At 50.3% G+C, this 24,825-nt stretch overlaps 8 protein-coding genes across 8 annotated transcripts; 5 read left to right on the top strand and 3 right to left on the bottom strand.

Moving 5' to 3' along the window:
- Positions 1–262: 262 nt before the first annotated feature.
- BO85DRAFT_478651 (Elongator subunit ELP3) lies at positions 263–2,041 on the top strand (the record flags this gene model as incomplete). Its single annotated transcript, XM_025662907.1, has 2 exons — positions 263–563; positions 615–2,041. The coding sequence occupies 2 exons, from the start codon at positions 263–265 to the stop codon at positions 2,039–2,041; spliced, it is 1,728 nt and encodes a 575-aa protein (XP_025514794.1).
- Positions 2,042–2,719: 678 nt separating this feature from the next.
- BO85DRAFT_450265 (uncharacterized protein) lies at positions 2,720–3,531 on the bottom strand. Its single transcript, XM_025660336.1, has 4 exons — positions 3,404–3,531; positions 3,270–3,327; positions 3,098–3,190; positions 2,720–2,978 (listed from the first exon to the last, which is right to left on the bottom strand). Exons 1-4 carry the CDS (start codon positions 3,439–3,441, stop codon positions 2,901–2,903), a joined length of 267 nt encoding a protein of 88 aa, XP_025514793.1. The 5' UTR covers positions 3,442–3,531; the 3' UTR covers positions 2,720–2,900.
- Positions 3,532–3,920: 389 nt separating this feature from the next.
- On the bottom strand, positions 3,921–5,206 carry BO85DRAFT_520969 (1-(5-phosphoribosyl)-5- ((5-phosphoribosylamino)methylideneamino)imidazole-4-carboxamide isomerase HIS6). Its single transcript, XM_025665180.1, has 3 exons — positions 4,787–5,206; positions 4,458–4,644; positions 3,921–4,346 (listed from the first exon to the last, which is right to left on the bottom strand). The coding sequence occupies exons 1-3, from the start codon at positions 5,084–5,086 to the stop codon at positions 4,063–4,065; spliced, it is 771 nt and encodes a 256-aa protein (XP_025514792.1). The 5' UTR covers positions 5,087–5,206; the 3' UTR covers positions 3,921–4,062.
- Positions 5,207–5,412: 206 nt separating this feature from the next.
- On the top strand, positions 5,413–6,356 carry BO85DRAFT_439376 (uncharacterized protein; the record flags this gene model as incomplete). The annotated part of the gene is made up of 2 exons (XM_025658710.1): positions 5,413–5,769; positions 5,829–6,356. The coding sequence occupies 2 exons, from the start codon at positions 5,413–5,415 to the stop codon at positions 6,354–6,356; spliced, it is 885 nt and encodes a 294-aa protein (XP_025514791.1).
- Positions 6,357–8,546: 2,190 nt separating this feature from the next.
- BO85DRAFT_450261 (uncharacterized protein) lies at positions 8,547–9,131 on the top strand. Its single transcript, XM_025660335.1, has one exon. It carries the CDS (start codon positions 8,851–8,853, stop codon positions 9,031–9,033), a length of 183 nt encoding a protein of 60 aa, XP_025514790.1. The 5' UTR covers positions 8,547–8,850; the 3' UTR covers positions 9,034–9,131.
- A 5,786-nt stretch (positions 9,132–14,917) lies between these two features.
- On the top strand, positions 14,918–17,365 carry steA (sexual development transcription factor SteA; the record flags this gene model as incomplete). The annotated part of the gene is made up of 5 exons (XM_025656118.1): positions 14,918–15,041; positions 15,155–15,254; positions 15,319–16,854; positions 16,971–17,054; positions 17,113–17,365. The coding sequence occupies 5 exons, from the start codon at positions 14,918–14,920 to the stop codon at positions 17,363–17,365; spliced, it is 2,097 nt and encodes a 698-aa protein (XP_025514789.1).
- Positions 17,366–17,375: 10 nt separating this feature from the next.
- On the bottom strand, positions 17,376–17,912 carry BO85DRAFT_43098 (uncharacterized protein). The gene is made up of 2 exons (XM_025658310.1): positions 17,851–17,912; positions 17,376–17,795 (listed from the first exon to the last, which is right to left on the bottom strand). Exon 2 carries the CDS (start codon positions 17,769–17,771, stop codon positions 17,496–17,498), a length of 276 nt encoding a protein of 91 aa, XP_025514788.1. The 5' UTR covers positions 17,772–17,795; positions 17,851–17,912; the 3' UTR covers positions 17,376–17,495.
- Positions 17,913–19,347: 1,435 nt separating this feature from the next.
- BO85DRAFT_373753 (bifunctional K:H/Na:H antiporter NHX1) lies at positions 19,348–24,041 on the top strand (the record flags this gene model as incomplete). Its single annotated transcript, XM_025656096.1, has 6 exons — positions 19,348–19,648; positions 19,707–20,933; positions 21,757–21,792; positions 21,869–22,021; positions 22,100–22,759; positions 22,810–24,041. 6 exons carry the CDS (start codon positions 19,348–19,350, stop codon positions 24,039–24,041), a joined length of 3,609 nt encoding a protein of 1,202 aa, XP_025514787.1.
- Between the last annotated feature and the right edge of the window lie 784 nt (positions 24,042–24,825).

Below are 24,825 nucleotides of genomic sequence, written 5' to 3'. Positions count from 1 at the left end.
AAGCGGATCCGAGTTGTCACGGGCGGTCGGTTGCCTCCCTCGGCCTCGCTGCTCTTTTTTTCCTGTTGCCGTTGTGCTGTTCCGCCGCATCTCCCCCACATTATCTTAGCTCTACGCTTCTCTTTTCGGTAGTGGCTATCCAAGATCCAGATCTAGATTTTGTATCTTTACTTATTTGGCCGGTTGATTGATTTTCCTACTCGTCTTTCTTTTTTTCGCCCCGTCGCGCAGTTCGCGTGGTGTGCATTTCACCTCCTTCAAGATGGCGACCGCTACAATGACTATGCCGCCACTTCCCAAGTCTAAGAAAAATGCCAAACTCCCCCCGGAGAATGAACGTTTTATGAGAGCTTGCTCCGATATTGCGAATGCCCTCATCCAAGAATATGAAGCGCAACGCGATCCCAAGAAACCCAAGAGAGATATCAACCTCAACAAACTGCGGGGTCAAGTCGCCAAAAAGCATGCCCTGGCTACACAACCCCCATTGACGGCCATTATCGCGGCTGTCCCTGAGCACTATAAGAAATATATCCTTCCCAAGTTGATTGCGAAGCCCATCAGTATGTCTGCGATTTGCCTTTCCTGCGCTTAACCTTTCTAACACCTGCTAGGAACGTCGTCCGGTATCGCGGTTGTCGCGGTCATGAGCAAACCCCATCGTTGTCCCCATATTGCCTACACCGGAAACATCTGCGTCTACTGCCCTGGTGGCCCTGATTCCGACTTTGAGTACTCTACACAGTCATATACCGGATATGAGCCGACGTCGATGCGTGCGATCCGCGCCCGTTACGATCCGTTTGAGCAGGCCCGAGGACGTGTGGACCAGATCAAGTCTCTGGGTCACAGCGTGGACAAGGTGGAGTACATCATCATGGGTGGAACATTCATGTCTCTGCCAGAGGACTACCGTGAGTCGTTCGTGGCTCAGCTGCACAACGCGCTCAGTGGATACCAGACGGACAATGTCGACGAAGCAGTACAGGCTGGTGAGATGAGTAACGTGAAGTGCGTGGGTATCACAATCGAAACAAGACCGGACTACTGTCTCGACCAACATTTGAGCAGTATGCTCCGCTACGGATGTACCAGATTGGAGATTGGTGTCCAGAGTTTGTATGAGGATGTCGCCAGAGACACAAACAGAGGTCACACTGTTGCGGCCGTCGCAGAAACATTCAAGCTTGCCAAGGATGCCGGCTTTAAGGTCGTCAGTCATATGATGCCGGATTTGCCCAACGTGGGCATGGAGCGTGACCTGTTCCAGTTCCAGGAATACTTCGAAAATCCGGCTTTCCGAACGGATGGTCTGAAGATCTACCCCACGCTGGTCATCCGTGGAACTGGTCTCTACGAGCTCTGGAGGACTGGTCGTTACAAGAACTACACGCCAAACGCCCTTATCGACCTGGTTGCCCGCATCCTCGCTCTGGTGCCCCCGTGGACACGTATCTACCGTGTCCAGCGTGATATCCCCATGCCCCTGGTGACCTCGGGAGTCGAGAACGGCAACCTGCGCGAACTGGCCTTGGCACGCATGAAGGACTTTGGCACCACCTGCCGCGACGTACGTACCCGTGAAGTCGGTATCAATGAAGTCAAGAACAAGATCCGCCCATCCCAAGTCGAGCTGATCCGCCGTGACTACACGGCCAACGGAGGCTGGGAGACATTCCTCGCCTACGAGGACCCCAAGCAGGATATCCTGATCGGTCTGTTGCGCCTGCGCAAGTGCAGCCCAACCCACACCTTCCGGCCCGAGTTCACCGGTCAGCAGACCAGTATCGTGCGTGAGCTGCACGTGTACGGATCTGCCGTCCCTCTCCACGGACGCGACCCGCGCAAGTTCCAACACCGCGGATTCGGAACCCTGCTCATGGAAGAAGCAGAGCGCATCGCTCGCGAGGAGCACGGAAGCACAAAGATCAGTGTTATCTCTGGTGTCGGTGTGCGCAGCTACTACGCTCGTCTGGGATACACTCTCGATGGACCGTACATGTCCAAGATGCTAGACCCGATTGAAGACGAGGAGTTTTAAGCACTATCAGAGACACAAAACCATTTCTGAATATGAATGATGTGCGGTATTGCAACAACACCAACAAACGATACTCGAAACACACAAAAGTCCTTCTTAGGTTATCTGCATGCGGCGTTGCTCGGGGTTGGTTCTCCATTATACTGTTATTCGGGGGAGCAGTAGCGTAATCGGTATATACCAAAAATGGGCGGGATTAGAGAAACTTGCATTGTACATATGGCGCTTGAGCCGATTTGCTTGCCTACCACCACTACTATTACTATCTAAGTTATGAGGATGAATGATACATGTTACATGTGTATTGGTACTTACTTGAGCCTTTCTGTTACAGATAGTACTTCGCTCGCTGCTACTATTCGTCTGTGAACGAACCAATAGTGAAATGTCATGATGGATGATGATGATGATGGATTGAACATAAATGCGGACACACAAGTTCTATTCGAACAAAGACTATATACATATACAACCCGCAAAATACACCAGAAAAAAAAAAGAACGGCGCAAAAAAGATCAATCAATCCAAACATCCATCAGATCACATCGCAACTGAAGAAGCTATCAATAATCAATCCAATACCACTCCGGCTTTACGATAAGCAAGCGAGGATGGAGTGAGCCTCCCACGATCAGATTGTCATACGTAGCACAGCACACGCAGACAATATCGTCATTCCTTTCGTTTCTTTCTCTTTCTCTGACATCCAGGGAAAGTATGCCCCCTTCCCGGGATAGAATATATGGTACATCTCTCGATGATCCATCCGCATCTGCATCGATACTCCTCTCTCTCCTTTTCCAGCAAGATTTAGCGACGCAAGCCACCTCAAAATCGCAAAGCAATGTTGAACATCATTTAACTCAACGATATAGCCCCGCCCCTCCGGGCCCTCATGTGCAAGTAAGCCTGGAAAGCGCAGAACACGAAGAAAGCCTACACCAGCCATCGATCGGTCAGCATATCCACTCATTCTTTCTCTCTCCCCTTTTTTCCCTCTTCTATCTCCACCACTCCAATCCATATACATCAGGATTCAGGGGATAAACACGTACAATATAAACCAACACGGCGGTGAAAATCGAAGCTGCGACCGCGGCGCCATCTTCAGGTTCGCCTTCGGAACCAGTGAAACCGGGGTGTTCGCTCTATTCCATGAAATCTTTTGTCAGAATACTCCTTTCTTTTGGACGATAATAGAATATATTGATGTGGTATAAAACGCACCTTGTATAGCGAACCCAGGACGGAGAGGATAACGATGGCGAAGACGGAGATGACCACGCTATTTCAATGTCCCCTTGTATTAGCTAGCTGGTCTGGTTCTGGAGTCGCGCTGGGTGGATATATTGTGGACGTACCAGGACCATGCGTTAAGGGCGGAGACGACGGGCTTCATCTTCTATAGTGTGATATGTCTGGAGCAACTTCGGAGGGTTGAAAGAGGGAGGAGGGAGAGTCGGGAGTGGCTGGCTGGCTGGCGCGGCTCGGGTGGTTGATGGTGATACCCGTTTATCCGATGAGATGCGATGAGATTTGCGGACTAGCGATGGGATGTTTATTGGTCGCTGACACAGATAAAAGAGTGATGGAACTTTCAGATTGCCTGTCCAGGCTGCCGTTAAGAGAGGGGGGATGAGGCCGTTGATGTCGTTGGATGATGTCGAGGATCGCAGGTGCCGGTGGAGACCTCCGGTGTGTTGGCGCTAAGCTGTTTTGGGGCGGGCGGTTGTGTGTCGAGACTTGTTGTCCGCGTCATGGTGTTGCACTGGATGGTTATACTTTGTCCCGTCAGGGGATTGGGTCTTTCAACTTATACTAGTATAGGGCAAGGGGGTATTTTAGATCTTGTGAGGTGTTGTTCTTTGAATTTGCGAGGTCTGTTTGAAGTAGTACTTAGTACTACTGGTTTCATTCATGTCCTCAGTGTTTTTAGTCACTGAAATATATATATACATCATCTGCCATGCCTCATGTCTATTTTCACCCACAACCATCTCTTCAATCCAACAATCACACCCTAATGCGTCTTGTTCCATTCTATACACTCATCAAACGTTACCCCAGATCCACCAAAGATATCCAACGCACTTCCAATCGTCAAATTCACCTTCCCTTGACTGCTAACGTGAACCTTCTCCAGATCCTGAAGATTCCGAGCACCTCCGGCATAGGTGACAGGGATAGTACACCACTGGGACAGCTTAGACACGAGCTCCTCATCAACGCCCTGTTGCAGACCCTCAACATCTGCAGCGTGAATGAGGAACTCGGAACAGTAGGGCTCCAAGAGCGCAATTGATTCTGCTTCGGTTAGTTGTAATCATACAATGACTGTTAATCACAGCGAGGGAACAGAGAAAGCAAAGCCATAAGAACAAAACCTTCAATTCAAAGCCAAGTTATCATGCTTACCTTGCGTAATCTCCATTTCAGTAATCGTCTGCCAGCGATTCATAGCCACAAACCACGTGTTGCCCTTCTTCCTGCAGCTCAGGTCCAAGACCAGCTTAGACCTATCACCATCCAACGCAGCAAGAACAGACTGCAGCCGTTCAAGAGAGAACTTGCCCTCCGGGAAGAGGAACGATGTGATGATAACCTGCAATTGCAACATTAGCCAATTACACTGCATAACAACACAATCCACCACAACCTAACCCCCATCCAGCCACCTATCCACATCAAAAAAACCCAACCCCAACCCCCAAAAAGAAAGAAAGTAGAAACAAAGAAAAACCAACCTTCTCAGCCCCCATCTCAATCCAATACTTCGCATTCTGATCCGTAATGCCCCCCGCAACCTGCAACCCAGCAGGCCAAGTCCTCAACGCCTCCTTAGCAGCCTCATCATTGCCCGGACCGAGCATAACAACATGTCCACCTCTCAAATCATTCTTCCTATACAATTCCGCATAGTGACTGGCCGGCAACTTCGACACATAATTCGTCTTCAAATCCGCCGCAACACTGCTCAACGTTCCGCCCACTATCTGCTTCACCTGGCCGGAGTGTAAATCAATGCAAGGACGGAATTTGGTCATTTTGATGAAGAATATCCTCTGATGTGACCACCACAAGTCACCCACTCAATTCGTGTGTCTGATCGGTACTGTCGTGAATGAATGAATGACTCTATCTATTCCCCCCCCCACGGTTTTGTGGAAATCCGACGAGGGGTTGCGCGGGTTATCTTATCTGCACGTGATGGGAATTATACAGTATGGAGAATAGGTGGGTTACATAAGCCGGTTGGTTTTACGGCAAAGTCGTCACTTATCGCGCGCATTATTTTTTTCCGCCGGGACGAGTGGTTTGGTTGTTCAGCATTTTATTGTTTGGTTTATAGCAGCAGCACAAGGTATTGAAAATGGTCGGAAAGCGCAAGAGAGAGGCTGCTGTTGTCTCTAGGACTACGAAGGTGGATGAGGAGGAGGAGAAGACGACGCCACAGACGGAGACGACTGATGCGTCTGCTACGGATGTTTTTCGCAAATTCTTTGAGGCGCAGTTTCAGCCGTTGGAGGTGCCTGGGGGCCAGGTGACCCGTGGTGATGAGTCGGATGAAGAAGACAGCGAGGATGAGGACTTTGAGGAGGGATCTGAATCGGGCTCTGATTGGGATGGTCTTTCCGGAGAGGAAGACGAGGCTCCGGTTGAGGTGGTTGAGCATCGCGATATCAAGAGTCAGGATCTGTTGGATAAGAAGGCACGCAAGGCGTTTATGGTATGTCTACGAAATGTGCGTGTGCTGTTATGGTTTCTTTGCTAATTCGCCTTTAATAGACCTCGAAACCACCCTCGTATTCCGAAGAACCGAAGCCGGCGAAAAAGAAGGCCAAGAAGGAAAAAAGCGATGATGACGAGGACGCCATGGATGCGGATAATCTGAAGAATGATCTCGCCTTGCAACGGCTCCTCAAGGAATCCCATCTGCTCGAGTCGGCGAATGAGCTTGCGCCAACCGGTAAAAACCGAATCAAGGCTCTCGACCTGAGAATGCAGGAACTGGGGGCAAAGGCATCTCTGTATAAGCAGAAAATGCCCACAGCGCACAGAAGAGGCATCAAGGAGAAGGCGGAAATGAAGGAAGATAGGCGCCGACGCGAAGCCAAGGAGAACGGTATCATCCTCGAGAAGCCCGCACCGAAATCAAATCCAGCCAGCACCAAGCGTCGGGAGCGCGGTGTCGGAGGTGCTTCTATCGGAAAATTTGCGGGTGGTGCTTTGAACCTGAGCAAGCGTGACGTGGCCGCCATTCAAGGCCCGCGCCGCACGACAAAGGGCAAGGGCAGGGGCAGAGGACGTCGCTAGTAGGCCTGCCTAAGAGCCATAAGTGGCAGTACTAGCCACGCCTGACACCACTCCCAGTCAGATCCCTTTACGTCCCGTGCGCGCCCAGAGCACGCCGCCCTGATTCGACATGGATTGGCTGTCGAGCGTATCCTAGCCCCAGTAATGCTTACCGGAAGAGGGGTTGTAGTCTTGTTTCTTCACATGAGGAACTTTCTGTCAATCCTTCGCCTTCCTCTTGTTCTTCGGCTGTTTCACCAACACGCCCCGACCCCTTTGTGAAGGTCTACCGTGTCCAGACTGCTGTGATCGGTCCGATCGAGTCCTCGATGTGCCGCAACAAAGGGGAGAGCAGAACGATGCGCCCGCTCGTAATGAGGACGTCGAGATGGCTCCGGCGTCCATGCTGCCTGCAGCCTTGATTCAATGCTGAAACTTCTGATTTGCCCGCTCAAACCTTATTCTCCGAAACGCCCTAAGACAGTGTGCGAAGCACGTTCCAATAGCACCAAACTATGTGCGAGACCGAGCACGCTGTTCCGAATACGGTGATATCCCCGAGTCGAGCTAAGGTTTGAGGACGAGACCCCCAATTCTGAGACAGCCTATGGCCTTAGGACGTTTGAGAAGGTCGACGGACATGAGAATACCCCAGAGGTTGGCCAGTTTTAGTCGCTAGGTGCTGTCTATAAACAGCTGAAGCACGAGTCATCCTAGATAGATAGATCTTAGAAAGTGTCTAGTCTCTTGTCGAGCAAAAATAGAACATCCCCATCTCGTATAGAGACACCCGGTGAAAGGGCGTCGCATGAACCGACTGTAAACAAGACTTTTAGTACTTTTTAGCTCGATTCCTTGGAGAACTACTATCAAGGTACACGTCAGTTCTCTCCTGTAGTAGCGCTCACCAAATGTTGAGTTGAGAAACCTAGGTTCTCATCTGATCAGTCATACTCCTTTTTTCCCATCTCTAGCTCGGTCTCGGTTTAAGCCAGCCTAATAAGGACTAAGAGTTTGCCAGTCTGATATGATTGAGTTTGCCAGTTCTGCGGCTACAGGCACACCGATCTGCTACTAGCGGATAAACGTCCCACCCTCAGGCAGTTCCTCTGTCTGCTTATCTAGTTCCGGTGTACCGGGGTACCTGCATGAATAATCCGATATTATTAGGTTAGTGCAATAGCGGTTCCGTGGTTCCAATTCTCTAGTTCAGGTACCGCTGCCGTGAAGGGGAATGGAGAAGCCGCAAAAGGAGAAAAAAAAAATTGTATGCGAATTGCTCAGGCGTCAATAATAGTTCCCATTATTGTCATGCATCCATCCGGTTTTGTTAGTCATCTCCCACTAAATTCTGCATGCTCGTGCCTTTACACGAACCACAAGCCATGAGGCGGGACAGGGAGACATCTTCGTCGTTTCAGATTCTGCACGTAACCATTCCGAGCAGTGTACTTTGACACTTGCACCGGAATCGCTTGGAAATGTCGCTTAGTACGAGTCAGAAGTCTGAGTCGTGACCCGTAGAGACAGGGTGGTTGGTGCCTTCTGGAGAAGTCTAGACGATATCGTGCAAGCTGGATCTGGATTATTGCCGACTACACTTGGCATTTATCACCCCTTGAGCGGAACTCTACCGAATCGCGCATGAAGCCGGATTGGTGTCTATAGCGTGTTGTTGTTGATAGCATGATGCGGAGTTGGAGTATCCATGTCTAGTGCTAGAAAATGCCGCTATATGATCCTTCATGCAGGAACGTGGGAAAAAAAAAAAAAATGCGTAATCCCCGCTCTTAGTGCTCACCTACCTGCTTGGCATCTTGACAATGCACTAGATAGCTGGTGTGATTAGGCCCATGAATATCTTGTCACGGTATGATGGAAAAAGTCACTCATCTGTTGTCCTCAATATCGAGAAGTCAACAATGTGGAGGATCGAGAGACAAGGGCAAGCTAGCTGATCGATCTATGGCCTGGGCAGGAACTTAGAGGCAAGAGGTGGATTCGCGGACACGGAATTCCAGCTTTCTCCGTTGGTCGCCATATAGAACAGAGGCTAATACCAAAACCCGAGGTTTAAACGGCGAGAGAACAAGGCCGCTGATCATCTCCATTCCGATATATCCGGCCATTCCATTTGCTGACTGGCGGAGACAGATTCTCCAGGAGCCAGTGTGCTTCTCTTGGGTCTCCGAGGTTTATTGGCATGGTTCACGGATTTATATCAGTTTGTGGGATAGTACGACTGTTGTCAACAAGCGACTATTGTGTGTGTGCGAAATCCTAGGTGAAAGAGGCCGACCAAGCTGGCCTACTAACCATCGAACGTATCGGCAATCCGGAAGGAAGAGATGTATCAGGCTGGGAGGATCAGCATAGGGACGGCGCATTCGCTACACATTCCACTAAGGAGCTGACAGTTGTAAACAGAACCCGGACGGATGCGACTCTAAGCTCCCCCGCACGTTCTCGAGTCAGGCCGGGAGTTTCATCTTGGACACTACTCCAGCTTAGCTTCATGGCTAGATATGAGACACAAGCTATCACCCGAACAGAAGGTAGAGATGTAGAAACTAGAAAGATGGACCTAGCGTTGGTCCGGCCTCTGTTTGATCGCCCTGAGCTGCCTATCTCGTATCCCCGACAGATAGCAGTACAGGCCGAGGCCGAGTGCGGCACAGACTCATACCGTAAGAGATAGATGTTGCCCAGGTGGTCCTGGCAGTGACGGATGGCGGAAGTTGGAACAGTGCTGGACTTTTCTAGATGGTTTCAGGCCTGACGATCAAACCCAGGCCCGTTGCACAGAGAGCGGGCCAAGCCTTCCCTTGCTGGAAATGCGGCCTTTCCTCTTCGCAGAAGGACAGAAAGGGTAAGTCAAAGTAGAATGGCCTTTTTCTGAACTAACTTACTACTAAGGCACTAAGTAACGAGCTAATGCCGGCTTTACCAATGGCGACCTTGTGGTCAGCAAGCCGGCAGAGGCGGCCGTAATTTATGGCCCCATTTGGTCTCCATTGAGAACCCCATGGAATCCAGGCACAATTGCCTATTCCGGCCTGGTTGCCACCCTATTAGGGTCTGGAAGGATTCAACCGTCAGGGGAGAGCTTGAGTTTCCAAGTTGTCCTTAGTACCACTTAGCATCTTCGATGGAGTACTGGAGTACTATCTACTGGCACTATTTGCCATGCTAACCTTAGTCTCGCTATGCTTCCGACTGTTGCTACTGGATTCGAGCCATCCCGACTCCATCCTAACCCCATCCCAATCCCCATCCTTACGCCGTTCTTCCACTTCCTTTCGCAACTGCTCCGAGAACTATTGCGAGATATCGTGAGAACTTACGTAGTCTGCTCCGAAGAGGCGTCCAGACTAAAAGACATGGCTTTGGATAACTCTAAATGTGTATGGGTGCGAGCTATCGGCGCCCTCTCGGGATGCTCGGTCTTTCGGACTTCTCCCAAATGCAGCAACCAGCCTCCGGCATTTTTGACTGGGTCTTCGGAGAATTTATCATGGGTAGCAAGGGGTCTCTTCCCACCGACCCTGATCGATGACAGTGCTCAGATATCAGCCTGTCTATTTTTGTGATTTCTTGGTGGTCCCTGACCTCTCCTGACCGGCATACCCATGATGCCCCCCCTTTTTTTTGCCCAGCACACGCAGTCGTTGTAGTCTGCACAGTGCACGGTGACTATCTCTGTAGGTCTTTCTCTCTTTCTCTGCGGACATTCAGAATTCGGCCGAAACTGTGGAGTAGACTACCTACATAAAGATCTTGACGATCGGGCCAATGACCGCCTGACAATCCCAGCACCGCTGCACTAAGTATGCCTCTATAACCAGCATATTGACTATACTAGCCATCTTGAACCTCCTTAAACGGGCGGAAGTGGAGGAAGTACAGTATAGGGGGCAATCATGGCCTTACGGCACACTTCGGACAGACTTTCGGAAGACACATCCTACCATGGATACCACAAGAATTGGACTGTTAAGGCTTGGCGACTAAGCTTCGCCGTTTTCGCATCCATCCTTTGGATTGCGCAGATCACCCCCTGATGCTCAACGTCCTGACCGTATGATGGCATGCTCCGGGGTTAAACCGGCTAGACCTCATTTTTCGCATCACCGCCTTTTCTCGCCCAGATTACCTAGCAAACAATTGCTTTCAGATTTGTCATTGTGATCGCGTTAAACAAATGGGTTAGCTCGGGTCACGAAACATGGATTGCGACATACCCGCGCTTGTTTCCTATCCTGCGACAGTGATTCAGCCTGGTATGTGACTCAGGCGATCATTATGTCATCTCTGACATACCAGTGATAATATCATCAGGCATCTATGAATTCAGACGACGAGGACGATCTGATGTTCTTAGAGTTAGGAACATACCCCATAAAGCACGATCCCAATATCGAAGTGCACTATATTGATGCACACGGACCAAACCTTGATGTCTCAAAAATGAGCTCGGGTAATCGGGCCCCTCATACTGTGTGCGATTTAATTTAAGATCGTTGTCTGTATCTTGTGAAAGAGTCAGGTGAATGTGATTTAGTCGATCGTGATAATTTGTATCCGATATTAACCTTTATTTGGAGGCTATGGTTGGTGGGCCAATGGGCGTAGCGCTTGCCGCTATGATGGTGATTGTGATTGATCATCTTGATCAGTTATATACGTCCAAAGACAATCAGAGGGCAGAAAGTACCAACTAAGTAGGTACTTACCAACTTACCGGGGTACACTTTCCCAACTACTACTATCTTAAGTGACCCCCTCAACCAGCCTTGAGCGGCAAATCTCACCGGTCATGCGTCCCTTGGTGGCAGTGGCGTTTTGGGCTGTAGGCTATTCCTATCTTTGAGCAGCTAAGCCCACCATGCTTTTGGAAAATGTATGGTAGTGTATGTACATGCGTGTAAGCACTGCCTGGCCGAGTGACCTCCTCCATCGGTACCCTTGATCTTCCCAAACAAAGGGGGGCCATATGCAAGCCGAAGGGGGCAAAACATATCATACTGTCCCACTACTTCGGTAGACTTCCCAAGAGGCTACTATCTACTAACTGTACAATACCAAGGATTGTACATCATTGTGCGCCACGATCAAACTGGTCATCACGTAAGATCAGTCAGTCGGTTTATTTTTGGTGCCGTCAATTACTTGTTGCCCTGAAGAGTTTCTACTAGTTGGATACTACTTCGGAAACCCGCATAACAACCCTGCATGTAATTCGCCTGTTGGACAGAAACTGGGCGGTGGTACTGGTGCATGGCTAGTCTGACAATCAGATGAGCCCATGACAAGTAAGTAATACAACACTGCCATTGCCATGCCATGCCATGGCATGCTATGCTACACAGGCAATCATATGTAGATGACGATAGCATGGCATAGCCGCCAGATATCCAACCACACATTGAAGAAGCAGGTTGGAAGCCCTTGTCGTATAGTGTTGCTAGAACAAACATAAAACAAAGGTGATGGATGGATGGGCTATTACTAGCTCCCCTACTAGTCTACTAGTCATACTGTAGTTACAAGTAGTCACATACAGGTAAGTAAGTAGGCAAGGGTAAACAAAGCTATCTCACAGAGAGACAGAGAAAGGCACACACTATCACGACTGAAAAGTGGATATTGCTTCTCTCAGTTCAATTGGGGCCACTGAAAATTGTGGGTTGGAAGGGATAATTCATGCCAGCCATTGGCGGAGTAGTAAGCGCTCACCAGAATTCTGAAACAAGGGGCGAATGCTTCAAGATTGTTTCCCGCGCCAGTTTGATCGGGTGTGCAGGCTTGGCGTTGTGGCCTTTTCTTGGTTCAACCCAGGGCGGCAAACCCAGCGAGGCGCCTTGGTTTGTGATTTCATTTCCATGCCTTGACCAAGCGGGTAGCATTGCTGGCACAAAGGGTGTTAAAAAAGAAAAAGAAGAAAAGAAGAAGAAGGAAGGGTAGTGGACTACTTACTACTGTAGAAGAAGGTTGGTAGCGATGAATTGGGCGGTTAAGCAACCCGCATCTTCTCGTTTCTTATTCGATGTGACTTCCCACTTACCATAGCCGCTGGCTGTGATATGCAGTGCTAGTGTCAATGGTGGGTTGTGTGTCTGTGTATGTGTGTAATGCTTGGATAGGCTGGAGATCTGGCAAATGGCCCCCAAGAAGAATGAGGCCCCCAAAAAAATCATCGCCTAAGTAAGTTGAAAAGAGGAGGGTACATCGCCCGTGCGCGCCTATGTGCATATCTGGTGGTGTACAACTACTTACTACACAATATTTACTCTTACTACAACACAGAGGGAACGCTTCTCCTGATTTCCCCTTTTCCAAAAGCTTCTGGTAGTAATATTGGGATGCCAAGAGATAGAGCTTACTTGTGTTAAGGCTCCCTGGATCCCACTCAAGGAATTATGTCCACAGAGAAAGCGTACTGAACTACTGATATCCTATTTTGGTTGCAAATCCGAATTCCCAACAGTCAGGTCATCGGATACCCATGATCCATCATGGAGGTGCCTAGGCTACCGGACCAACTCCACTTTTGCATGTTCTGTTTGCCCATTCCTTTTCTTCTGTGTAAGGTTAGCCACACCTTCCCCACACATAGTAGAAAGCCAGTAAATATCGCGCGGCCCATGATGTAAGATATCTTCAGGAAGCGCTCTTCAAATTAACAGTCGCCAAGTCGGAGCAGGTAGGCTACCCCACAGAATCAATGGGATTGGCTTAGAGCTTTGGGGTGTATGATTGCAAGCTGCAGGAAGAGACAGGGTGTTGTAGGATGATTATTTTGTAGTATATGTGAGTTAGTATGTAGTACTAGAGGCCCTTTCAACAGATGATTTTCCTTTGTCCTTTTTCCTTTTTTCTCATTTCAATGTTGGTATGACCGACCAGAAAATCAACTGACTAGTAAGTTGAACTACTTAACAAGATAACTTACTCCGTACTGATTGCTCTTACCACCTTCCAGCAGGTTTCTATGAATAAGTTTAGCAACGATGGAGGTGGACTAACCCAAGAGGGAGGCGGGCCCGGCAACAAAAAAATCACTAACGGATGGGATGGATTGGAATCTTTGGAAGTCGGCGGCAGCCCCACTGTCTGGTAATCTGGTTATCCTCCTGGTACCTGACCGTTTGAATACCTAAATATCTTACCATTGACCCCACTTTTTGGAGGTGTGATTTCGTTGCTAAGAGAAGCAAATAGCAGGATAATCGGTCCTGGGGGGAGGTTACTTCAGGGAGCAGCCCTTTTTACCATACGTGTATAATTCCTGTATCGTGTGATTTGATTACCGGGAGGGCCCTCTCTCCTCTCTTTCTCTCTCCTCTCTCCTCTTTTTGCCCTTAGGCTCTCTCAGACTTTCTGTCCTCTTTTTTTTCTCCTCTTTTGTTATTATATTATTATTTTATTTTATTTACTCTAAAATATTCTTTTTCATTTTTTTTTATTTCTTCCCTTTTCTCCCTGCCCTGAAGTCGGTCCCTGGCGCCCGTCTCCACTTATATTTTCCTATTCTTTACTCAGTGGGTAAAAAAAAGCCCTACTTTTTCGCCGTGCGCGTATCCCGGAGCCCAACCAACTAAGTAAGTAAGTAACTTAGTCAAGCCGCCCAGGAGGGAGAGAAGAAAAGTAGTCGAAAGAGAGACTCCAGAAGTGGGCGACTCGATCCGCGGGTCTCGGTCGGCGGCGCTCCCTGAATTCCTCCTCCCAGACCCAAAGTCTCCGTCTCTCGACACTGGCTGGTCGTTTAATATTATTATTGTTCTTTTTCCCGATTTTATTATTTATTGTTAGATTATTATTTTATCGATTGGCATTATTATTACCGGTTACCGACTGCCCTTCCATACTTGATCTGTACCTCATCTCTGCTGTAAAAAAGCAAGTCCCTACTTCATCCCTCCACTTCTTCCTCTTCCTCTCTTCCCCTTCCCCTCCTACTCTTTCCCCATCGCGACTGGCATCTCTTGTTTTTCTTCTTCCATTTTTACTTCGTCCTTCCTCTTCTTCTTCTTCTTCACCTCCTTTCGTTTCAGTTCACATCCCCATCTTCGCCGTGCGAGTTATCTCAACCCAAGGGACTTGTAATCGGGCTGGCCCAGTTCAACTCTCTGTTGCTCTCTCTCTTTCTCACTGCCTTTCATTTGCCCTTTGTTGACGAGGGTTCGGCACAACGTCAGCGCCTAACTACTTGCTTGCTACTCTTTCCATACAAGAGGCTGGCACCTCTTTTTTTCCTACCCCATCAGCTGTGTTTGGATAACCCTTTTGTGTTTCACGATCCCGTCGTCGAACACCCTATATCCAAACCTGTTTCTATCTTTATATAGCAATCAATCCTCCGAGATCGCTCCCCTTGATTCCTTGCGAGTGGTTGTTTGTCCGCTTTCCTAACCGGGTGTTGTGACTGTGCGTAACTCCTTGCTCTGCCCAACCGGTCCTCTGTGACACCGTCCACTTGCCGCTTCCCATGGCGCTCTTCTTTGTTCGCGCTTATGCTTGCAAGCAAACCGTCGTTTTAAGATTTGACTGATTCCCCGACAGACTACTGTATCACATCCGCTATGTATTCCCAACACGGTGCCCCTATGGCACCTCCCCAAAAGCCGGAGACGTTTATGCTTTCCACTGAGGCCCAGCAAAGCCTTCCACATGACGCGCAAGTCGCGCTGCAGCAGGTTGACAATCGTACGTTTTCCTTTGTGATGCTTACAACGCCTGTATCTCCAGTCTGGCTTTCCAGTGCATTCAAACCCAGGCCCTCTGATGGACTCCTGACTGATGGTCCATCTCTGGTATAGTCAAATACTTTCTCCTCTCGGCGCCAGTGGACTGGCATGCAGATCAACTCATCCGGCGCTTCTTGCTTCCCACTGGCGACTACATCTCTTGCGTCTTATGGTTAGTTGCGATCGTCGCAATGCCATGCAGTTGATCAAAGAACACCTAAACTGATTCGCGATAGGAGTAATCTCTTTCACATCTCCGGAACCGACATCGTCAGATGCCTCGCATTCAGATTCCAGGCCTTCGGGCGCCCCGTGAAGAATTCGAAGAAGTTCGAGGAGGGTATCTTCTCGGACTTGCGAAACCTCAAGGCCGGAACTGATGCTACTCTAGAAGAACCCAAGAGCCCGTTCCTCGACTTCCTCTACAAGAACAATTGCATTCGAACCCAGAAAAAGCAGAAAGTCTTCTACTGGTACAGTGTGCCACACGATCGGCTGTTTCTCGATGCGTTGGAACGTGATCTGAAGCGGGAGAAAATGGGGCAGGAGGCGACCACGGTTGCGGTCAGCGAGCCTGCTCTGTCTTTCGAGTTCGATTCATCCCAGTCGCTGTATGAACAACTCACAAAGGCACAACAAGCAAATTCCTCATCGTTTGCTGCACACGCAAGTACGACATATGGCCAACCCGCATCCCCAGTGGTTCGGACCGTTGACGCTATGCCTCCTCCCCAGATGGCTCCCCAGATGGCTCCCCCGGCGCTACCCCTTCTCCCGGACGAGTCGGGCAATCCGGCGATGTACAACCCAGTTCCTATGCCCACCACCCTGGCCCAGAGCGTTATTAAGCGCGAAGCCGAATACGGGCACATTCAATACGACCGCAATGGCATGCCCATTGCTCGTCTACACCAGCGCCATGCCTCCATGCCCACCTTCGTCGAATACTCGCCGGCGCCATCGTTCGTTTCGTCTCAATACGAGGACTACAGCAACCGGGGTCTATCGTTCGAGCCTGTTACACCTCCTCAGCACAGCTCCCACCTTGGAGCTGAACCGGCATACATCGCTAACGAAGACACCGGTCTCTACACCGCCATCCCCGATATCTCTTCCGCAACCCACTTCAATCCAATGATGCAGCTACCCCCGTCGAACCTTGCCCATGCGCACTACCCGGCGCCTGCAAGAACTTTCCCTTCAAATGTCTACTCGGTCATCGAAGGCTCTCCTACATACAAGCAACGTAGGCGGCGGTCTTCGATACCCCCGAGTATCACCAGCGTTGGCGCTGGGCCGCACCCCCAGGTGACTAGTGCACCGAACCAAGCTGTTGCGTACGCTGCCCATAAACCCAGCGACCTTCGTCGCTCAGTCTCCAGCTCGGTGGCTCCGGTAGCGGAGGTGGATGAGTCTCATCATGATCAGTCTTTCAGGGCTGCCAATGGCTATCGTGCCGCAGTCCTTCCCCAGAAGAACCTGCTGCATGAGATGTCCCGCAACAGCACCCCGCTGCCGAGTCTCGAGGAAAACCCCGAGCAGGGTACCTTGGCTCTTGCAAATCAACCAGATGACTTAGCGCCTCTCCCTAGCGGTGAGGCGCTAGATGCATCTGTCCAGAATAGTGCGACGAATAAGAATGACCGATACGGTCCCATCCGTCGTGCTCGGAGCGCTACCATGATGGAGCTCGGCCCCTACCCGCAGAAGTCACACTCCTGCCCCATTCCATCATGCGGACGCCTCTTCAAGAGATTAGAACATTTGAAACGGTAAGCTGCAAAATTCTATTCTTATGAGCTTCCCAATTGGTCCGGGTTCCTGAAGGGATCGGCGGAAGCCTTAAAGCCATTGTTTCTGTAGCCGCCGACTAACATGAAGGATGCAGCCACGTGAGAACACACACCCAGGAGAGGCCCTACCCTTGTCCTTACTGCAACAAAGCATTCTCCCGATCGGATAACCTGGCACAGTAAGTTATCAGCATGTTAACTCAGTATTTTTTTTCAGGATGCTAATCTGCCTTACAGACACCGTCGAATCCACGAGGCTCAACAGGATGGGCAGCAGCCCCTTTCTGGCCACGAGGAAGACCTGGAAAATGAAGAGAACGGATTTGGTTCAGCCGAGGAGGGATCTTCCCCGTCTGAATCTGTCTCAGGTGCCATGGTGAATGTTCCTGGCATGACCACGATGCCCTCCGCTATGACCCTGCCATCGGCTATGCCCACAATGGTCGCTCCTCACATGATTGCGCCTCAACTCTTGCAGCAGCAGCTATGAGTGATGCGCCATGGTGGTCCTCTAACTGGTTGATACTTTGCCAGACATGTCACACATTACTCTGTTCGCTCTGTTCAGTCCTTACTGATGCTTTTGCATCTCGACCCTCGGTCTACTGTGTTTGTTCTCACTAATTAACTCGAGGAGTTGAGGGCGCGTGTCTGCATACAAAACGTCCCTTACTCCGTTCTTGATTGATTGCATCGCCAAGTGTACGCTGTTCGGCCCTGTGGCTCCTGTACGTTGATGCCACGTCACTGAGGCTCGGTTGACAGCTATTGGCTTCCTGCAGGATGTCGTCTCCTGCTTTGCTGCCTTGTCCCCGGGTGATAGCGGGGCTGCTTCCAGATTTGGATTGAATCTTCCTTTGTTTTCTATTTGCGGTCGGTCTGGATTTGGTGTCCATAATAAGCGTTACATGTGCTCGTTCCTCGGGGTTGGTAAGCTGTTGTCTCTACCCCATAATTGTGCTTGTTCTTTTTTACCTTGTCTCCTTTTGTTCGGTCGGGTTCCTGGTTTTATTTGTTTTATGTGCTATGTTGATAATGGGCTTTCTTGTACTATTTCATTTATCGCGGTGATGGGAATATTTGGTGGGTTGGATTACAGATGAGGGTTGATCAAAAAGGGCATTTAGCTTGAAAAGGCTACTTTTCTTTGCTCGTGGGATATTTCGCGGCTCTCCAGGCACACCTGAAGCGGGGATGCAAGAAGGGGGTCTGGATTTGAAGCTTCTTCCATTATAGATATTCCGAGAAGATGGGTTCTTGTGTCTGCGACGGGCGTGCATAGGTTGAGCACATACATATAGATATGAATCAAATGGTAATGAAACCCATGCTGTTAAAGGACTAGTAGCCGTAAAAGTAAGTCAGGGGATGGATGTTTGTCACCTGTCAGACGACTGCGTGTCTCCGCCTGATCCAATCGTGACCCGTTCGACCCGGCTTCCAGATCGGGCTATATCACGTGCATGGCCTGCTGACGTCGACCCGATTCTACAAGGTATCGTCATCCAAGACACCCCCATCGTATTCATCGGGAATGCCTCCTCTTTATTTCTCTGCAGTGAGCTGTTCTTCTAGTCCGCCTAGCATGGTGCAAGACTAGGAACCCAAAGGGTTGATCTTCGTGCCATACCTCCTATCTGCTGATACTGCTCCCTGAACGCTTCACTTTCCATAAATACATACTCGCGTGTCCACTACTACCTCTTGCCGAACCCTGAGGAATCCAACCACGTTTCAACAGCCTGTTTGAGATTATCACACACTATATTGCACTACCACTTGCTTCAACCTCCGGCAGGAAGAAGCCACAGAACGGTTGCATTCCATACTGGACTAGCTTGTGTACCACGGCCTTTCCAAACCCTTGGGTCTATCTATCCACTTCTAACCATTCTATATGCTACTAGTCCCGCGTGTGCTATCTTCGGGTCTTTTTCTATCCCATGAATGACTAAAGCAGGAAGTCCTGATCGTATCACACACACGCGCGGTAACTTCTTTTGAATTCCCCGATTGTCAACAGGGGATCGTTGTGTCCAGCAACGCTGCTTTTAGCTAGATCAAATGCCAGAGACGCATGAGCGGTTCGCTGACGAAACTTCCCCTTTGGTGGGAGCATCTGACAATAATCAAGTGCATTCGATGTCAAGAAATGGAGATAACAACGGGACCAGCGGGGCTGGAGATGCTCACCATCTGTCTGAGACGAAGAGCAGCTGGTACCTGTTTTTGTTGACTTTGAGCATTGGCGGGTAGGTGGCTAGTCTGATCCGTTGGCGATCTAGTCTTGGACTGTTTCTGTGTGGTGTATGGCTTTTGCCCGAAGCTGACGAGTTGTTGTTCTAGTCTTCAGGTTGTGTGGTCCACTGAGCTATCAAATGGATCGGTAAGCTACCACTGCTACTGGGGCTTCATGTGGGAATAGGGTGCTGATTATGTTCCTGAGCATAGCCCTACCTCCTGTCGCTCGGAATGAGCAAGGCTTTACTTGCATTCGTCTGGATTGCTGGTCCTATCACAGGTACCCTTGTGCAGCCGTATATCGGCATATGCAGCGACAATTGCCGCATATCATGGGGCAAGAGGAAGCCGTTCATGGTAGTGGGCGGCATTGCGACGGTTATTTCTCTCCTTGCTCTCGCCTGGGTCAAGGAGATGACCGGAGGCTTCCTTGGCCTTTTCGGTGTTGATCCGGCCTCCAGTGCAACGCGGACAGTGGTCATTGTACTGGCCACCATCCTGATGTACTGCCTTGACTTTTCTGTAAATACTGGTAGGTTTCCTTATGCTTCGCTTATCTGTGCAAACTTAAAGTGACTGTTCGGTTGCAGTGCAGGCAGGCATCCGGTGTTTCATTGTGGATAATGCCCCTTCGCATCAGCAGGAGGCGGCGAATGCATGGGCTAGTCGGCTCACTGGCGTTGGTAACATTCTTGGGTACATTTTTGGATACATGGACCTGCCCAAATGGTTCCCATTTTTGGGAAACACACAGTTCAAAGTCCTCTGTGCATTGGCGTCCATCGCACTTGGGATAACGTTGCTGGTCAGCTGTTTATACATTAAAGAACGCGATCCCCGTCTGGATGGCACGCCCTCATCAGGGAACCCTGGGCTTGTGACATTCTTCAAACACGTTTTCAAGTCGATCAAACACCTGCCGCCGGAGATTGCCAAGGTGTGCGAAGTTCAACTTGCCGCGTGGGTGGGTTGGTTCCCTTTCCTTTTCTATTCCACGACATATATCGGGCAGCTCTTTGTGAATCCGATTTTCGATGGACACCCGGGTCTCTCGGATGATGATATCAACAAAGCTTGGGAAGAAGCTACGAGAATTGGGACATTTGCGCTGCTGGTCTACGCAATCATCTCATTTGTGACAAACTTAACGCTGCCTGTCCTTGTTGTTCCTACCTACAAGTCAGCTGTTCCTTCTGAGCCCACTCCTACGGAAGGTGAGTCGGAGGACGAGCCCTTCCTAGGCAACAGAAGGCTGTCTACATCCTCAATTAGCACTGCCATGGAAGCACCCGCGCCCATCTTGGGAATCGATAAGGGCGATTCGGGAGAGAATAAGTGGCTAGCGAAGTTGCAGATCCCCGGATTTACCCTTCGGCGTGCGTGGCTCATGTCACACATCCTGTTCGCTGTCTGCATGTTTAGCACATTCTTCATCTATTCTTACCAGGCGGCAACGGTGGTTATCGGGATCGTTGGTATCTCGTGGGCATTGACGCTTTGGGCACCCTTTGCCCTAATCTCTGCGGAGGTCTCCCGCATTGACACGGAGCGTCGCATCCGGCGACATCAGAATGGGAGTGCAGTCTCTGAGCAGCCTCGCGATGATACGAGATTACCAACCCGAGCCAATACCGACGAGCAAGACCTGGAGAATGGATCACCCAATCCAACTACAAAGGCAGGGGAGGTGGAAGAGGAGGAAAATCTGGCACAGGCAGGGATCATCCTCGGACTGCACAATGTGGCCATCTCGGCGCCACAAATCATCTCGAGTCTGATTTCTAGTGCGATTTTCAAGGCGTTCCAGAAGCCTCGGGGTGAGCCGTGGGATGACAGTGTCGGGTGGGTGATGAGGTTCGGGGGTTGCGCGGCAGTACTGGCGGCAGTGCTGACCAGCAGGCTTACCGAGGGAGCAAGAGGAGTGAGTGTTTCATCGTAGGAGTTGTATGATTGGTGTGGAGTAACAGACACAATGATAGTAACTGACATTAATTTACTACACATGGATGGAGAGTTATCATCATCTGTAACACCAGGCCGAAGTGGAAGGAATAGTAGAAACAAAAAAGACCCGTTATTGTAGGCAAAAAGTTAAGTAACCAGCAATAGTTCATTCTCATTCTATTGAGGCGACGTCACACGCCAGGAGGATCAGCGGGCCGAACAGCGACGGGTCTTGGCCACGCGGGACTCCGGCGGGCGTTGACGAATACTTGTCCCCTACAACTCATGCCAGCTTTCGCTTCACACATCTTTACAGTCTCTCGCTTTTCGCTGCTGTTGCGCCTTCCTGCCTCCCGTCAGGTCTTTTGCGATCGGCAGATTATGTGTGCCTGGTCCCCGTACCAGAGACTCGCTGCTGGGCGTTAAACCGTCATCCGCGTCGTGATTGCGAGGGATATCCCCAAACAATGGCTACCCAAGTGATGGGCGACTTTTTACACCAGCTAATCCGTATGTCTCCAATTTCCCATGCGATACCAGCGGTTCTGTTAGGAGGATGTCAAGCTTCGGGTTGATTGTTGAGAGATCCCTGGGGCTTCCTCTGTGAGGAGGCGGCGGCCCCTTGTGATGGATGGATGCATACGCGGTCGGGCAATTTGAAACGAAAATGATCACTAACGACTTCGTGCTTCTCAGGGAGAGCTGTGGATTCGGATACGGACCCCGATGATGGTACGCGCGTTATACTCCTTCCAAAATATTCTGTCTCTGGTCTTGGCCATTCGATCTGACAATGTCGGGTTTACAGCAGATGCTCCGGATACCGGCGATAAGGAGTTCTTCAGCTCCTGGGCGCTCTTCATCCTGATTATGTTGTTGATGTTCGCGCTATTCACGAGTTACATTCTCCAACAGAAGAAGATTCAGGCCGTTCATGAAACAGTGCTGTCTATATTTGCGGGTACGTCGATTGCAGCTTGGTTGTTTTCTTCCCGGAGTTTATGAGGATCAGGCGCTCATGGGTGTGGGATAACTTTAGGCATGTTCGTCGGATTGATCATCCGATTGAGTCCTGAGTCACCTATTCAGGATAGCGTCACCTTCGATTATCAATTCTTCTTCAACCTTCTCCTTCCTCCGATCATTTTGGCGTCGGGCTACGAACTACACCAGGCGAACTTCTTCCGAAACATCGGTACCATTCTCACCTTCGCCTTCGCTGGAACGTTTATCTCTGCTATTGTGCTGGGACTGGTCTTGTTTGTCTGGACGAGAATTCCGTTGGATGGGCTGAATATCTCCTTCGTTGAGGCTATCGCAGTCGGTGCGACTCTGTCGGCGACGGATCCAGTCACTATCTTGGCTATCTTCAACTTGTACAAAGTCGAGCCGAAGCTCTACACGGTCATTTTTGGCGAGTCGATCTTGAACGATGCCATCGCTATTGTGTTATTCGAGACTGCGCAGAAGTACGCCGACAGTGATGCGGGTTCCTTGACTTTCTTGAACCTGTTCGAGGCTATTGGAGTGTTCTTGCTGGTTTTCTTTGGAAGTATGATGGTGGGTATCATCGTCGGCATTATGACCGCTCTGGGCTTGAAGTACACGCATGTGCGCCGCCAGCCCAAGATTGAGAGTTGCTTGATTGTCCTTATCGCCTATGCCAGTTACTTCTTCTCGAATGGTGTCTATCTGTCTGGTGAGTGATGTGCTTTTCACCAATGGTGTGAAGCAAGCTGACATTCGTAGGCATTGTGTCTCTTCTGTTCTGTGGAATCACCCTCAAACACTATGCGTACTACAACATGTCGCGCCGTACCCAACTCACCACGAAATACCTCTTCCAAGTGATGGCGCAGTTGTCGGAGAACTTTATCTTCATTTATCTCGGACTCGACTTGCTCGTCCAAAGACATCTACAGTTCAAGCCTCTCTTTATCCTGGTCGCCGTTTTCGGTATCTGTATTGCGCGTTACTTGGCGGTGTTCCCGCTGTCCAAGGCGATCAACTGGTTCATCCGATACAGAGCCCGTCGCCGCGGCATGGATGTTGCTGACGAGCTGCCCTTCGCTTATCAAGCAATGCTTTTCTGGGCAGGTCTGCGCGGAGCTGTCGGTGTTGCGCTGGCCGCGGGCCTGAAGGGCGTCAACGCCCCGGCGCTGCGAGCCACTGTTCTCGTGGTGGTGGTGTTGACCGTCATCATTTTCGGTGGCACGACGGCCCGGATGTTGGAGATTCTGGGAATTCGGACCGGAGTTGTTGAAGAGATCGAATCGGATGATGAGTTTGACATTGAGGTCACCAACGGTGGCACCTACTACAAACGCTCCGATACAGGCTTGGGATACACGCCTCGCCGTATGGACTCGACCATTCCGTTGGACGGAGTGCCGCGCGGCGATATAGACCGGAACAACAGCTATTCGAGCGGCAACAACCGTCGCCCCAGCCCTCCTCCATCCGGCTCGGGCCGTACGCGAGGCCATGCCCGGCTCTATTCCAACGCATACAGCCAGAGAGATTCAGGGCGTGATCGTACGTCGACAGCCACGCTGCTGGGTGGTGCCGCCCGCAGCCACAGCGATAGCGATGTGGCCAGTGAGGACGAGTTTGGCTTGAGGACCACTGGAAAGAACCGTGTGGCAGATGCCGATCAATTGGACGCTTTTGACCTTGATGTCGAGGATGCGCCGTCCGATGACGACCTCCCCCCGTCCGCCCCGGCGCCGACTACCTCGCGCCTCAGGCGATCGCCGTCCCAGCCTCAACAATATTTGGAGCCGTCGCAGACCACACCCCCTAACAATACCTCGCCTAACCGGCGCGAAACCGGATTGAGTGCTCGCGATGCCATTCGAGACCTCTTCTCGGGAGGACCGTCCGGGGACCACGCGGCGTGGTTCCGGCAGTTGGACGAAGATTATATCAAGCCTCGACTTTTGTTAGATCAGTCGAACCACAAGGGGCCTGGTGCTGTTTAGATGATACTCCATTCGTTTCCTTTTCCACCTTGTGTGTACTCATAATGCATGATTCCAACTTCTGTTCCACTGTTTCTTCTGCCAGCCTCCTATTTCCGGGATGGATGTTCCTTCTGCTCGACCCCTGGGGATCTGTCGGTGGTTGTAGCTCGCCCTGTTGCGTTCAGTAGCGAGTATGCTCCAGACAGTAATCCCCTTTTTCTTATGCGGGGGTGCTTGTATATCCACTATAAACCGGTGCAGCTGCTTCTGTATTGTTGTTCTTTGGCATAGCCGGGTCTGGACACCCTGGACACATGTCATTGTGTATGATTGCCATGTTTCATTTTAGATCTGAATGATTGAGATTCTTCTTGTTCGTTGAATTGCAATGAAGCACATGCGTAGGTAATATACTGCAATCCATAGATGGATAAGCCCATCAAGCCAAGCCCGTCTAGTCGGACAGGCCGATACCCCTCTCACTAGTAGACGCCTGATTCCCCAGCTGGCAGTACCGGCAGAGTACTTACTGACTAGCAGTAAACCTCGGAATAATCCTCCTTCCCCCTCTCCTGTCACTTCCGATTCCGAATGGGCAATCGGCAATGGATCCTTCGTGACAAGCCTCCAAACTCTGGTGCTCCAGCGCGGGTTGTTATCAGGCGCAGGATCATCCAGATTGGCTGCTCGGGCGTTGTGCTAGGGTTCCCCCCGCGATAAGAGTCGTGATAACAACATCCCAGTCTTGCAGCTCTCCTGATCGAGAGCGTCTCTTCTCGTTCGTTGGTTGATTTTACTAGGA

This window comes from Aspergillus piperis (assembly GCF_003184755.1).
Source record: "Aspergillus piperis CBS 112811 unplaced genomic scaffold BO85scaffold_11, whole genome shotgun sequence".
NCBI lineage: Eukaryota > Fungi > Ascomycota > Eurotiomycetes > Eurotiales > Aspergillaceae > Aspergillus > Aspergillus piperis.
Note: the sequence above shows the minus strand (reverse complement) of the source record. Positions and strands in the feature narration are given on the sequence as shown.